Here is a 13105-nt window from a genome sequence, read left to right on the forward strand (position 1 = left end):
GTAGAAACATGGACCATCCCATGTTCCTGCAGCTTGTTTTGGGAACAGCTCAGTGCTGCTGTGTGTGAGCAGCCCCAGCACTTCCCCACTTTGAGTGCCAAATCTGTGTCCCACAGTTCTTGCCGCACTCGGGGGATCGGATCCTCATCACGGGAGCTGCAGATTCCAAGGTGCATGTCCATGACTTGACTGTCAAGGAGACCATCCACATGTTTGGAGATCACACCAACAGAGTTAAGAGGATTGCCACGGCTCCCATGTGGCCCAACACCTTCTGGAGTGCAGCAGAAGATGGGCTAATCAGGTACAGAACTCCAGTTGTTCTGCCCCAAAATTAATTGGATTAGGATCCAATCCCATGCACAGATCTGAAGACAGGCTGCCTCTCTACTAAAGAGCTTAAGTTAATCTCTCCTTTTCCTGAAAATGGAAGGATTCATCTTAAAATGTAGACTCCTCTGATAGATATTCTCTACAGCTCCTCTGGTTTACTCCACTGAAAAGGGAGACCAGGAAAAGAGCAGCCATGGCAAATGGGAAGGAGATAAAACGCTGAGCAATGTTTCCCTCCAGAGTCATTGGGACTCTACTAGAGGAGTCTGTTCCACTTTTCATATGAGCTACCGGTTGTGAGATCATGGCTTGGAGTTTAATTTGGGACTTAAATAAATTTCTGCACATTGTAGAGCTGGTTTTGATGGTTATCCTGATGTTTAGGTCTGGTGTGTATTGAGCTGAGATGCTGCCAGGGGCACAAATGACTGTTAATGTTGTTATAATAAAATAGAATGGTTTGAGTTAGAAGAAACTGTAAAGATCATGTAGATCCACCCCTCTGCATGGGCAGGGACACCTCCCACCAGCCCAGGTTGCTCCAAGCCCCATCCAACCTGCCCTTCAACACTGCCAGGGATGGGGCAGCCACAGCTTCCCTGGGCAGCCTGGGCCAGGCTCTCACCACCCTCACACCCAACAATTTCCTCCTCATGTCCAACCTCAATCTCTTCCTCCCACTTTTAATCCATCCCCCTTGTCCTCTCCCTCCCTGCCCTTGTCCCAGGCCCCTCCCCAGCTTTTCTGGAGCCCGTTCAAGCACTGGAAGCTGCTCTAAGGTCTCCCTGGAGCCTTCTCTTCCACAGGCTGAACACCCCAGATCTCCCAGCCTGTCTTCATAGGAAAGCTGTTCCAGCCCAAGCCAGATAATTAAGCATAGGTCACTACCGAGCAGCACAAATGAGCTGCTTTACCTTCAGTTTGGCCACCATGGAGAACCAACCCCTCTGTAGATCTGCCCCTGATGTCTAGTGACAGGAGTGGCCTGAGTCCCTCTTCCCTCTGCAGGCAGTACGACCTGCGGGAGAACAGCAAACGCTCCGAGGTGCTGATCGACCTGACCGAGTACTGCGGGCAGCTGGTGGAGGCCAAGTGCCTGACAGTCAATCCCCAGGACAACAACTACCTGGCAGTGGGGGCAAGTGGGCCCTTCGTGAGGCTCTATGACATCCGCATGATCCACAACCACCGGTACTGGCTGCTGGCTTGTCTGGGGAGACGGGAGCAGCACGAGAGCTGCTGAGAGGCTCTGGTGGGAAGGGGGAGTCATGGTGATGGGTGCTCGCCTGGCTCCTTGAGGGGTTTTACCCAAGTCTTTGCTATCACCCACAGTCATAGAATCATGGGATGGTTTGGGTTCAAGAGACCTTAAAGATCAAGTAGATCCAACCTCCTGCATGGGCAGGGACACCTCTCACCAGCCCAGGCTGCTCCAAGCCCCATCCAACCTGCCCTTCAACACTGCCAGGGATGGGGCAGCCACAGCTTCCCTGGGAAACCCGTTTCAGTTACACAGAATCACAGTGGTGGGGTTGGAAGGGACCTCTGGAGATCATTCAGTCCCACCCACCTGCCAGAGCAAGGTCCCCTAGAGCAGATCCCACAGGAACAAATCCAGATGGGTTTGGAATGTCTCCAGAGGAGACTCTACAACCTCCCTGGGCAACCTGTTCAAGTGCTGTCCTTATGTTTAACTTAAACTCCTGTGCTCCAGTTTGTTCCCATTGTCCCTAGTCCTGCCACTGGACACTGCAGAAAGGACACATCCAGTCACAGGCCCAATTTCACGCCCAAATTTCTTTTGGCTAGAATTTATTTCATGCAAATTGGAGCTGGCTTGCAAGTTTCCCTTTTCCATCTGTGTGAGTGCACTGGGGTGGTGTGAGGCAGGCTCGTGCCTGCAAGGCTGTCTAGACACCAGGCTTTGCCCTCATGTGTGAACAAGAAGTGTAAATCAGGCTCCCAGCAGTTGGGTGCTGTGATTCTGAGCTTGATCTTCTTCCTGGCTAGGAAAAGCATGAAGCAGAGTCCTTCAGCTGGAGTGCACACGTTCTGTGACCGCCAGAAACCCCTCCCAGATGGTGCAGCACAGTACTACGTGGCAGGTATTGGGCTGGGGGGCTGACTGATGGGACTTGAACTTAATGCCTGAAGAAGCAGAGCTCTACTCACCACCAAGAAACCACTGCTTGGAGTAGTTCTGTGATCCTGGGGTGTTCCATGGAATTGCAGTTTATTTCACTTCTGTGAATTCTTGCTGATGTTACCTGCCCCCTTCCCATGATTTGGCAGTGGTGGTTGTTGCTGAACTGGCCTTGCTGCTTCTTGTCTAGCAGATATGTCTTTTTGTCACTTTGATTGGAAAGTCAAGGACTGGATAACCTGGGAACTAGAGGTTTTCTCCTGGAAGTGCTCCCAGCAAGGCTGCTGTTCCAAACCTTTTTGGCACAGAAGTGCCTTGTCTTCATCCTGCAGATGAGGAGTCAGTGATGCAGTATCTGGGCCATCTAAACTACATTCTTTTCCAGTGCTCATGATTTACTCTGTGGTTTTTTTTGCCCCAAATGCCTGTTGGGGTTTTTTTTAAGTATCTTAGACCAGCATGTTCAGCAGACTAGTTCTGACAGTCGTGCTTCTGATGAGACCCACTAGAGGATTTCTTAGGTCCCCTGAATTGGTCATGCAACACATCTGCTGTCTGAAGCAGAAGAACCTGGGTGTGAGCTGAATATTGAGGAGCTTTGGTTTGGTTGTGCTGAGGGCTTTATTAAGGGAACCTGATTAGAGAGTTGAAGATGGAGGAATTTGTTTGCAGATGGCCACAAATCACAGAAGCCAAATCCATAGGGAATCCCTACAACTGAGATTTGCTGAGCTCAGCAGACTTTCTTGTTGGCAAGTTATCATCCAGTCTTCCCTTCATGTGGAGATGCCCATGCAGAATTGATACCTAGAACTTGTGGCAAGGCAGCTCTGCACATCTGCAGGTTGTGGTGGCTGGTGGCAGGATTCAATAAAGAGCAGCAGAAACTGGAGAATCCCTGAGGTGCAAGAACTTCATGACATGGCTCTCCTAACAACCTCTTGTGAAAGGGAGCAGCTGGGGTGGGACAAGGACAACAGGTACTAGTTAGACTGATCTGTGTGGACCTCTTCTCTCCACAGGGCACCTTCCAGTGAAGCTTCCAGACTACAACAACAGGCTGAGGGTGCTGGTGGCCACATACGTCACCTTCAGCCCTGATGGCACTGAGCTCTTAGTCAACATGGGAGGGGAACAGGTAAGAAGGCAGCTAAAGCTTGGCAGAAAGCTTCACATTCAGTTATGTTTGGGTCACCACCATGGGCAGCCTTGAAAACATGCATAGCAATTTGGGTCACCACACACCATGGGCAGCCTTGAAAACATGCATAGCAACTTCTCTGTGTAATATGATTGATATTAAACTGCTTTTTGATTCATCCAGGCTCAATTCTTGGTATTAAGGATTTCTTTGTTATGTTCCCACTGATCAAACTTGAACCACATTCTGCTTTTTGCTCCTCTGGAAGAGGAAAGAAAAAAACACAAGAGTTCTGGAACTGACCTTTGCTGACCTAGGAAAGATTTAATAACTTATTCCTGAAACATCTTACTGCTTCTGTAATAGAATGGAGTGAATAAGGGCCTTGCAGAAGCCAAGGCCTTCACCTGGAATATTGATTGCTTTAATTTTAAGTGCTGGATGATATTCATGGATCTTTTGTAAAGCCTATCAGGGAAATGAGAAAATCCTCCTGACAGCATTAATCAGCATGGATTAAGCAGGACCTTTGCTCATGAGCAGGTTTCTCTGTGGTTGTCCTCTACAGGTCTCTCCCTCACACATGCACTTATTCTCTTGAAGAGAAGGTGCTGAGGTAGATGAGTGGTAGGGCTGAGCTGGGCTGTCAGTTCCTGTACCAATGCACTTCTAAATTAGGGCTTCACAGGCTGCTTTACAAGTTTCCCAGGAAATCCTAATTTCGTTTTAGAGAGAATTTTTTTTTTTTTTTGCCTTGATTTAGTGTAACCCTTCTTTTCTGGCCACACATGCTTGAGTTCTTCATGATCAGTGTGTGAATAGTTAAAATATCTAAGTGGAGTTGAAGATTTTTGAGCAGGTTGGTTTGTGGTCAGGTCACTTTTTAGGTTCTGGAGGTGAGGAGAGGACTTTCTACCTCCTGAGTGAGACAAAGGCTCCTGTTTCTCAACATCATTCCTTCTGAACCCCCTGCTGGAACAGAACACACCACTGGAGCTGGTGTTATCCTCTGTGTACCCATCTAATAAACAAGATTCCCAGTCTGAAAATTGGCAATAGAATCATAGATCATGGAATCACAGAATGCCAGGTTGGAAGGGACCTCAAGGATCATCTGGTCTGACCTTTCTAGTTGCTACTATAGTTTATATGAGATGCCCCACCACCCTGAATTATAGCAAAATATAAATATATATAAATAGCAAAATATAAATGTGAAACCAAATACCCATCTAGCCCTGTTTTAGTTCTCTGACTTGGATGTTGCCCTGACTTGTTTTACCTCATTCTCTTTCTTCATTCCTTAGGTCTATTTGTTTGATCTGACATACAAACAGCGACCATACACTTTTCTCCTCCCCAAGAAGTGCCACAGCTCAGGGGGTGAGTATGAGGCTGTCAGCAAAGTGGGTGGAAGCCAGAGTGAAACCACATGCTGCACAACTCTCAGTGTGGGCAGGAACTGGGAAAATGAAGCAGGGCATTGGCTGTTCCTGCAGCGCAATTCATAGCCCGAGTTCTAAAAGCCCTTCTCAGGGTGACAAAATGTGTGAGTGGAGGGGAGAAGGGAGCTGTGAGGTTTGGGTGTGTGTGTAGGAGCTAAGGAGAGTGCTTAGAGCTGGGCACAAAAGATAAAATGGACTGTGTGGTGTGGTTGAGGTGCTGGTATCCTGCCCCCAACTAAGGGGGAAAACTTAGGATCGTAGGATCATGGAATGGTTTGAGTAGGAAGGGATCTTAAAGATCATCTGGTTCCAACCCCCTGCATGGGCAGGGCCACCTCCCACCAGCCCAGGTTGCTCCAAGCCCCATCCAACCTGCCCTTCAACACTGCCAGGGATGGGGCAGCCACAGCTTCCCTGGGCAAACTGGGCCAGACTCTCACCACCCTCACAGCCCAGAATTTCCTCCTCATGTCCAACCTCAATCTCCCCTCTTCCACTTTTAATCCATCCCCCCATATCCCATCACTCCAAGCCCTTCAGCTTTGTGGACAGGTGTGGAAATGCTCTATTGCTTCTGTTTCTTTAAACTTATTAGTAAAATGTCAACTATGTCTGTTACCCCCTTGAACACCCATTCGGAAGGAGACAGAACAATCTCTTCCCTAGTCTAAGAATCTGGCCTGGCACTAATATCCCTCCTGGTGCTGAGATAGTTGAATCAAAAACTCATTTATTTGACAAGTAAGTAAATCCAAAAGCCTTTTTATTCCTGGCCCTGTTCCTTCCAGGGCCTGTTGGTGCACAGATACTGCAGGATGGCTAGAACACTGTTCCCCAGGCAGAGGCTGACTCTTATCAGGGAGTGTTCCCTGCTCAGCCCCTTCCCTGTTCTCAGAGCACTCTGGCAGAGTTTGATCTGTGTACTCAGCTCGCCTTAGGCCTTAATCTAAGACTCACATCCTGGTAGCAAATCCATGCCCTGCCTTTCTCCTCTGTCTAGAAGGTATGTGGGTGATCCAGACCGGGGTGACTGCTGAGGTCAGGCTCTCAGTGGCAGGACAGTGTTTGAACAGGCTCCCAGGAGTGTGATTGCTGCAAACACTCCACCCTCTTGGGCACAGAAAGTTCAGCAGAGGTACAAAGGCTGAACTTCATGTGCATGCATGTCTCTGCACACTGAAACCTCTGAGAAGTTCTGCAGACTGGTTGGATAGTGTCCTCAGATTCCCAGCCTGTGAAATGACCTCAGGAGCCCCTCCCAGCTGCAACATAAATGCAGTTTGTAAGAAATTAAGCTGAATATTTTCTATAGAAATGGCAGATTACCTTCAGAGGCTCACTTCTAACAGCTCCTTGAGAGGTAGGGTAAGAAAAGAACAAAAGGAAGAAAGCATCTGGAGTTCCTTTAGTGGATTCCTCCAGTGGTTCCCCTCATCCTCCTTGTTCTGTTAAATGTTCAACAACTCCACTCTCTGATTCTTTATCTGAGCAAGGCTAAAATACAAAGTTAGATTAGACATGAGGAGGAAATTCTTGGTTGTGAGGGTGGTGAGAGCCTGGCCCAGGTTGCCCAGGGAAGCTGTGGCTGCCCCATCCCTGGCAGTGTTGAAGGGCAGGTTGGATGGGGCTTGGAGCAGCCTGGGCTGGTGGGAGGTGTCCCTGCCCATGCAGGGGGTGGGACTGGATGATCTTTAAGGTCCCTTCCCACCCAAACCATCCCATGATTCTGCAGTTTTAAAGGTCAGGTGATCACTCAGGTACTCCAGTTATGGCCTAGACTCAGTCTGAAGGCAGTTCAGTTTCCAGCTCCTTCATTCTGTGTGGAACTGGTTTTCTGTTCTAGAGCTGTGATGGGAAGGAGATTCTGGAGTAAATGTAAGAAGGCAAATCCAGTCCAGGTGGCTCTGGGAGGTGGGGATGGAATCATGGAAGTTTTATTTCTCCTCTGAATGGGGCTGTTCTGTTGGCTGGGCTCTGCTGTCAATGAACCCCCTGAAGCTTCAGATTCTTAGTTTGTAAAATCAACATTGATCCTTAGCATGGCTGTGTGTTATTTTTATTTTCCAAACCAGAAGTGCAGAATGGCAAGACCTCCACCAACGGGGTGTCCAATGGCATCCACCTGCACAGCAACGGCTTCCGCCTGGCTGAGGGGAGAGCACACATGAGGTAAGGGGCCAGCTCTGCCTCCAGTAAAGCCCCACAGCTTTGTTCTCCTTCTCTTCCTCTTGCTAGGGTTGGGTGCTGCTAAATCTTACTTGTCCTGGGTGGTTGTTACTCCCTGGCCTACAGGAACCATGTCCTGCTGGAAGGGAGAGGATGTCAGGTCTAAAGAGTCTTGCTTCTCTTTGCCATTTTTTTGGTCACCCTCCTGCTGCCAGTGCAGTTTGTAAGAAATTAAGCTGAATATTTTCTATAGAAATGGCAGATTACCTTCAGAGGCTCACTTCTAACAGCTCCTTGAGAGGTAGGGTAAGAAAAGAACAAAAGGAAGAAAGCATCTGGAGTTCCTTTAGTGGATTCCTCCAGTGGTTCCCCTCATCCTCCTTGTTCTGTTAAATGTTCAACAACTCCACTCTCTGATTCTTTATCTGAGCAAGGCTAAAATACAAAGTTAGATTAGACATGAGGAGGAAATTCTTGGTTGTGAGGGTGGTGAGAGCCTGGCCCAGGTTGCCCAGGGAAGCTGTGGCTGCCCCATCCCTGGCAGTGTTGAAGGGCAGGTTGGATGGGGCTTGGAGCAGCCTGGGCTGGTGGGAGGTGTCCCTGCCCATGCAGGGGGTGGGACTGGATGATCTTTAAGGTCCCTTCCCACCCAAACCATCCCATGATTCTGCAGTTTTAAAGGTCAGGTGATCACTCAGGTACTCCAGTTATGGCCTAGACTCAGTCTGAAGGCAGTTCAGTTTCCAGCTCCTTCATTCTGTGTGGAACTGGTTTTCTGTTCTAGAGCTGTGATGGGAAGGAGATTCTGGAGTAAATGTAAGAAGGCAAATCCAGTCCAGGTGGCTCTGGGAGGTGGGGATGGAATCACGGAAGTTTTATTTCTCCTCTGAATGGGGCTGTTCTGTTGGCTGGGCTCTGCTGTCAATGAACCCCCTGAAGCTTCAGATTCTTAGTTTGTAAAATCAACATTGATCCTTAGCATGGCTGTGTGTTATTTTTATTTTCCAAACCAGAAGTGCAGAATGGCAAGACCTCCACCAACGGGGTGTCCAATGGCATCCACCTGCACAGCAACGGCTTCCGCCTGGCTGAGGGGAGAGCACACATGAGGTAAGGGGCCAGCTCTGCCTCCAGTAAAGCCCCACAGCTTTGTTCTCCTTCTCTTCCTCTTGCTAGGGTTGGGTGCTGCTAAATCTTACTTGTCCTGGGTGGTTGTTACTCCCTGGCCTACAGGAACCATGTCCTGCTGGAAGGGAGAGGATGTCAGGTCTAAAGAGTCTTGCTTCTCTTTGCCATTTTTTTGGTCACCCTCCTGCTGCCAGAGCAGCCAGAGTGGTTTGATGACAATGACACTGGTGTCATTGATCCTGCAGCCTCTGCATGAGCTGGGAATGGCTGGAGACTCCTCTTGTTCCTGCTCCTTGCTTCCTTTAAGAGCCAAATGCAGTTGGGGCCAAGCAGGAGCCGACATGAAGCACATCTTGCTGACTTGTTTTTCCTCCAGCTGATGAGACATTTTTAAAAGTCAAGCCACAGTTGCTTAATACCATATATGGGTAGTCTAGGTTCCACCAAAGTCACTTTGTTGAGTGTTTTCAGCTTGTTTCCTCTAGGTGGCCCCTCCATCACAGCAGCAGAGATGTGGCTGGAATTTTGGGTCGCTGAGCAGGGGACCTTGGGAACTCAGATGCTTGGTTTCCTTCTGAATTTGCATTCTGTTGCACATTGCTAAAAAAGGGTTGGAAATGTTGTTTCTGCTGTCAGAGCAAAGATGTGTTGGTGAAGTTTGAGGGATTAGATGTTTGAAATACCTACTGTTCAATGGTGACTGTTTGTCTGTGTAGAAGGGAAAAGATGGAAATGATCAAATGATGGTCAGAAAGAAAATGTCAGGTGGTTCAGGGACGGTTCTGCCTTTTTCTGCAACTTTTGGTATTAGCTAATGCTTTCTGGGGCTTGCTAAGCTAGACAAAAGCATTCAAGGTCTGTAGCCCCCAACATAAGAAGTACGTGGAGCTCCTGGAGAGAGTCCAGAGGAGGCCATGGAGGTGATCTGAGAGCTGGAGCAGCTCTGCTGTGGAGACAGGCTGGGAGAGTTGGGGTGTTCAGCCTGGAGAAGAGAAGGCTCCAGGGAGACCTTAGAGCACCTTCCAGTGCCTGAAGGGGCTCCAGGAAAGCTGGGGAGGGACTTGGGAGAAGGGCAGGGAGGGAGAGAGAAAGGAGGGATGGATGAAAACTGGCAGAGTGAGATTGAGGTTGGACATGAGGAGGAAATTCTTTGGTGTGAGGGTGAGAGCCTGGCCCAGGTTGCCCAGGGAAGCTGTGGCTGCCCCATCCCTGGCAGTGTTGAAGGGCAGGTTGGATGGGGCTTGGAGCAGCCTGGGCTGCTGGGAGGTGTCCCTGCCCATGCAGGGGGTTGGATCAGGATGATCTTTTAAGCTCCTTCCAACCCAAATGAGTCTGGGATTCTGGGATTCTACAAATTGGAGTTAACAGAGCCTTAGCCTATGTGACCTACCTGTGCTTCTCTTTTTCCCCTTTAGTCCCCAGGTGGAGTTACCTCCCTATCTGGAGAGAATCAAGCAGCAAGCCAACGAGGCCTTTGCTTGCCAGCTGTGGACCCAAGCCATCCAGCTGTACAGCAAGGCAGTGCAGAAGGCCCCCAACAATGCCATGCTCTACGGGAACAGGGCTGCCGCCTACATGAAGCGCAAGTGGTAAGGAAGCAGGGAATGCCAGGGAGTTCAGTGCCACAGGGAGTGTTGGTGCCTGGTTTCTGACTGTCACGGACACCTTGTTGCCCACTGGGAAGCACTTGGCTTCCCTGTGTGTGGGGCAGCTTTAGGGTTGTTGGGTGAAACTAGAAGTGTCACCTCTGGCACAGAACAAAGGGATTTTGTGTGCTGGAGAAGTTCTGGCCACAGGTCCCACATAGCAGAGCTGATACAGCTCATCAGTTTGCCCACTGGCATGCTGAGTAACCACAGAATCATGGAATAGCTTTGGTTGGAAAAGACCTTTAAGATCACCAAGTCCAACCATCCCCCCAGCCCTGCCCAGGCCACCACTGCCCCACGTCTCTCAGCACCACATCTACACGGCTTTGAAACTCCTCCGGAGATGGGGACTCCACCCCTGTCCTGGGCTGTTCCAAGGCCTGACAACCCTTGCCATGAAGAAATAGTTCCCAAGATACAATCTAAACTTCCCTTGCACAACTGGAGGCTGTTGCCTCTTGTTCTTTCCTTTTTAAAAAGAAACCCAAACTCCATTTCTGAGTGACAAGGTGTGTTTGTGTTCCTTTGGCTATTTCTGACCTGCATTAGAGTATGTCTCTAAATCTGCTCTCATGAGGTGAGCTAATGGTTACTGGGCTTTATAATTTCATGTCTCATGATATAAAGTTGTTGTAGGACTACCTGGAGTTGCTTTAGTTGCTGCTTTACCCAATTAACTAGTACTGCAGATAGTCAAATGTGACCTGGTGGTTCCTGTGTTGCTAACCTACATTCCCCTTGACTGGAAACAAGCCTCTCTGAGAGATCTGGGAAGGTGGCAACTGGTGCCTTAGAGTCTGGAGGAGGTTCTGTCTTGATTTTTTGCAAAAAAATGCCATGAGGCTCTGCAGTAGGTAATGTCTTCTCTGACCAATAACCAGAACTGCATCTGCAAGATACAGCTGAGCTATTTTAGTGTCTGTCCCCTTGAGCAGAGTAAGCCTGAGGAGCATGACTTGCCATTAACATATTTGAAATAGCTGTGGTCCTTCATCTACATTTTGCTTTATGAGAATATCCTTCTCCTCTCCCTGCTGAAATCCTCAGGATGAATTCTCCCATCTTCTTGCCAAGATCAAGAGCAGCCAACTGTTATTGGGACTGTTGGTAACTGGCCTACTGGCTGTTTTGCAAGAGCAGAGATTTGGGAGCTGCCTCAAAAGGACCTCAGTGTTCAGAGGGAGAAGAAACAATAGGTTGGGATTAAGGAATGGGGGATGGAAGCTGAGTGCTGGTCTCACCAGCACATTTCCCTTATAGGAATCATTTCTCCCAAAGGATGTTGGCAGATCTGAACCTTTTCTGTGTGGCAGAGCTTTGCTTCAGGTTTTTGGTAGCAGGAAGATGTGCAAATCCACACCCAGTGGGTTTCTGTGGCCTGCAATGGTCAGAGTATAAATGGTGCTGAGCTCATTTCTTCTCAGGTGCAGAAGAGACTGGGGCACTTTTCTGCTAGGAGCAGCTACTGGTGTGTGGCAGGAGGTGCCTGGGATGTCTCTGAGGAGGGTGAAGCAGTTGGACAGTGACCCACACTGTCTCTAAAGTGTCCCTCATGTTTGGAGCAGGAACATCTCTAGGCCACTCTGAAGGTCTTGCTTTGGCCTCATTCACTGAATAACAGAGAGATCTGGAAAAAAGGAAGGTGTGTAATTTCCTAACCTCCTCTTGCTCACCTCCCTGAAGATGCTGCTCATATTCTGCAGCACTTCTCAGGCTCTCCTTTTAAAATGTGCTCACGAGAGCCAACTGCATTGCTCTCAGATTGTTTCTAGCAGCCTCTGTTGACAAAACTCAGCTGGTTTCTAGTTAGAGCATTTTTGCAGAAACCTGGAACAATGGAAGAAGTCAATGCCTGCTTTACATCCCAACATATACATGTTCCCACCAGTCTGGTGGGTTCTCTGACACTGGTAGTTGAAGGTTGAAGGATTTGTGAGGGTGGCAAAGTAGCCAGATCAGCTCTGAAAATGCAAGACACCCCATCTCATCATAACAGGTAACTTGCATCTCTCTTTCTTTGAGGAAAAGTGGCCTGATGCTGTGTGTCCAGCCTCCTGGATTAACACAAAGTGCTGCAGAGACAGTCCTCCAGAACCAGGTTGCTTCTGTTCTGCTGCAGATCTCCTGGACAAGGCCCTCCACCTTCTGCACTCTGCTCACAAACTGTTGGCAATTCCCACCTACATGGGAGGGAGGAACAGGAGGAATGGTTGGCAGAACATGCTTGTGGCATGGAATAAGCACTGCTTAGCATGGAACTCCAAGATTTGGATGTCCCTTTAATGAGTAGAGACATAGGAGGACCTCCTCCCTGTCCAAGGCTCCATGAGATCTAAAATGGTCACCCTGTAGAAGGCACAGGGCACTTCAGTCCCTTTCTCTGGGGACTGTTTCAGACTTTACATGTAGGTTACAGATGTGAAACATTATCATTATTATTGTTCTTAGCCATCCCATGGAGACTTGGCACTCTTAAGACAGGGGGATTGGAACTAGATGATCTTGAAATCTCCTCCAGCCCAAACCATTCTGTGATTCTGTGACAGGTTGTGGTGCCTCTGACCAGTTCAGATGCTGGTGCACCAGGCGTGTCAGCCCTGGCTGAATCTCAGCCTCTGTCATGCTGAGCTGAAGTCCAGCACACAAGGCTCCTCAAGTCTCACCTGCTTCCAAAATGGTGTTAAACTGAAAGAGGGGAGATTCAGGTTAGACATCAGGAAGAAATTCTTCACCATGAGGGCAGTAAGGTGCGGGAATGGGCTGCCCAGGTAAGCTGTGGCTGCCCCATCCCTGGCAGTGTTGAAGGGCAGGTTGGATGGGGCTTGGAGCAGCCTGGGCTGGTGGGAGGTGTCCCTGCCCATGCAGGGGGTGGGACTGGATGATCTTTAAGGTCCCTTCCAACCCAAACCATGCATGATTCTATGATTACTCCCACAGCCATGGAGCTCAGGGAAAACAAGTCTAGTCTCCAGTAACTGTAAACAGGCTCTAAGCACCCATTGTGGTACCGCTTTGCTGTGATACTTATATTTAAAACTTCAAGGGTTTTTCCTTCTCAAGGTGATGAAAAACCTTCTGCTTTAGATGTTTTGTTCAGCAG

The 13105-nt window shown here is 48.9% G+C and overlaps 1 protein-coding gene across 3 annotated transcripts in view; it reads left to right on the top strand.

Moving 5' to 3' along the window:
• WDTC1 (WD and tetratricopeptide repeats 1) overlaps positions 1–13105 on the top strand; it is a 24560-nt gene that overhangs the window by 7895 nt on the left and 3560 nt on the right. Inside the window, exons 6-12 of one of the 3 annotated variants that reach the window (XM_010003682.1) lie at positions 1342–1524; positions 2344–2438; positions 3499–3614; positions 4925–5000; positions 7135–7166; positions 8259–8338; positions 9772–9945. In XM_010003682.1, the coding sequence (XP_010001984.1) occupies positions 1342–1524; positions 2344–2438; positions 3499–3614; positions 4925–5000; positions 7135–7166; positions 8259–8338; positions 9772–9945 (756 nt within the window). Of the gene's footprint in view, positions 1–1341; positions 1525–2343; positions 2439–3498; positions 3615–4924; positions 5001–7134; positions 7232–8258; positions 8339–9771; positions 9946–13105 lie in introns of all 3 variants that reach the window. The other 2 variants (XM_010003683.1, XM_010003684.1) reach the window with 2 other exon arrangements.

Source organism: Chaetura pelagica, unplaced genomic scaffold (genome assembly GCF_000747805.2).
Source record: "Chaetura pelagica isolate M959 unplaced genomic scaffold, ChaPel_1.0 scaffold698, whole genome shotgun sequence".
Classification (NCBI taxonomy): Eukaryota; Metazoa; Chordata; class Aves; order Apodiformes; family Apodidae; genus Chaetura; species Chaetura pelagica.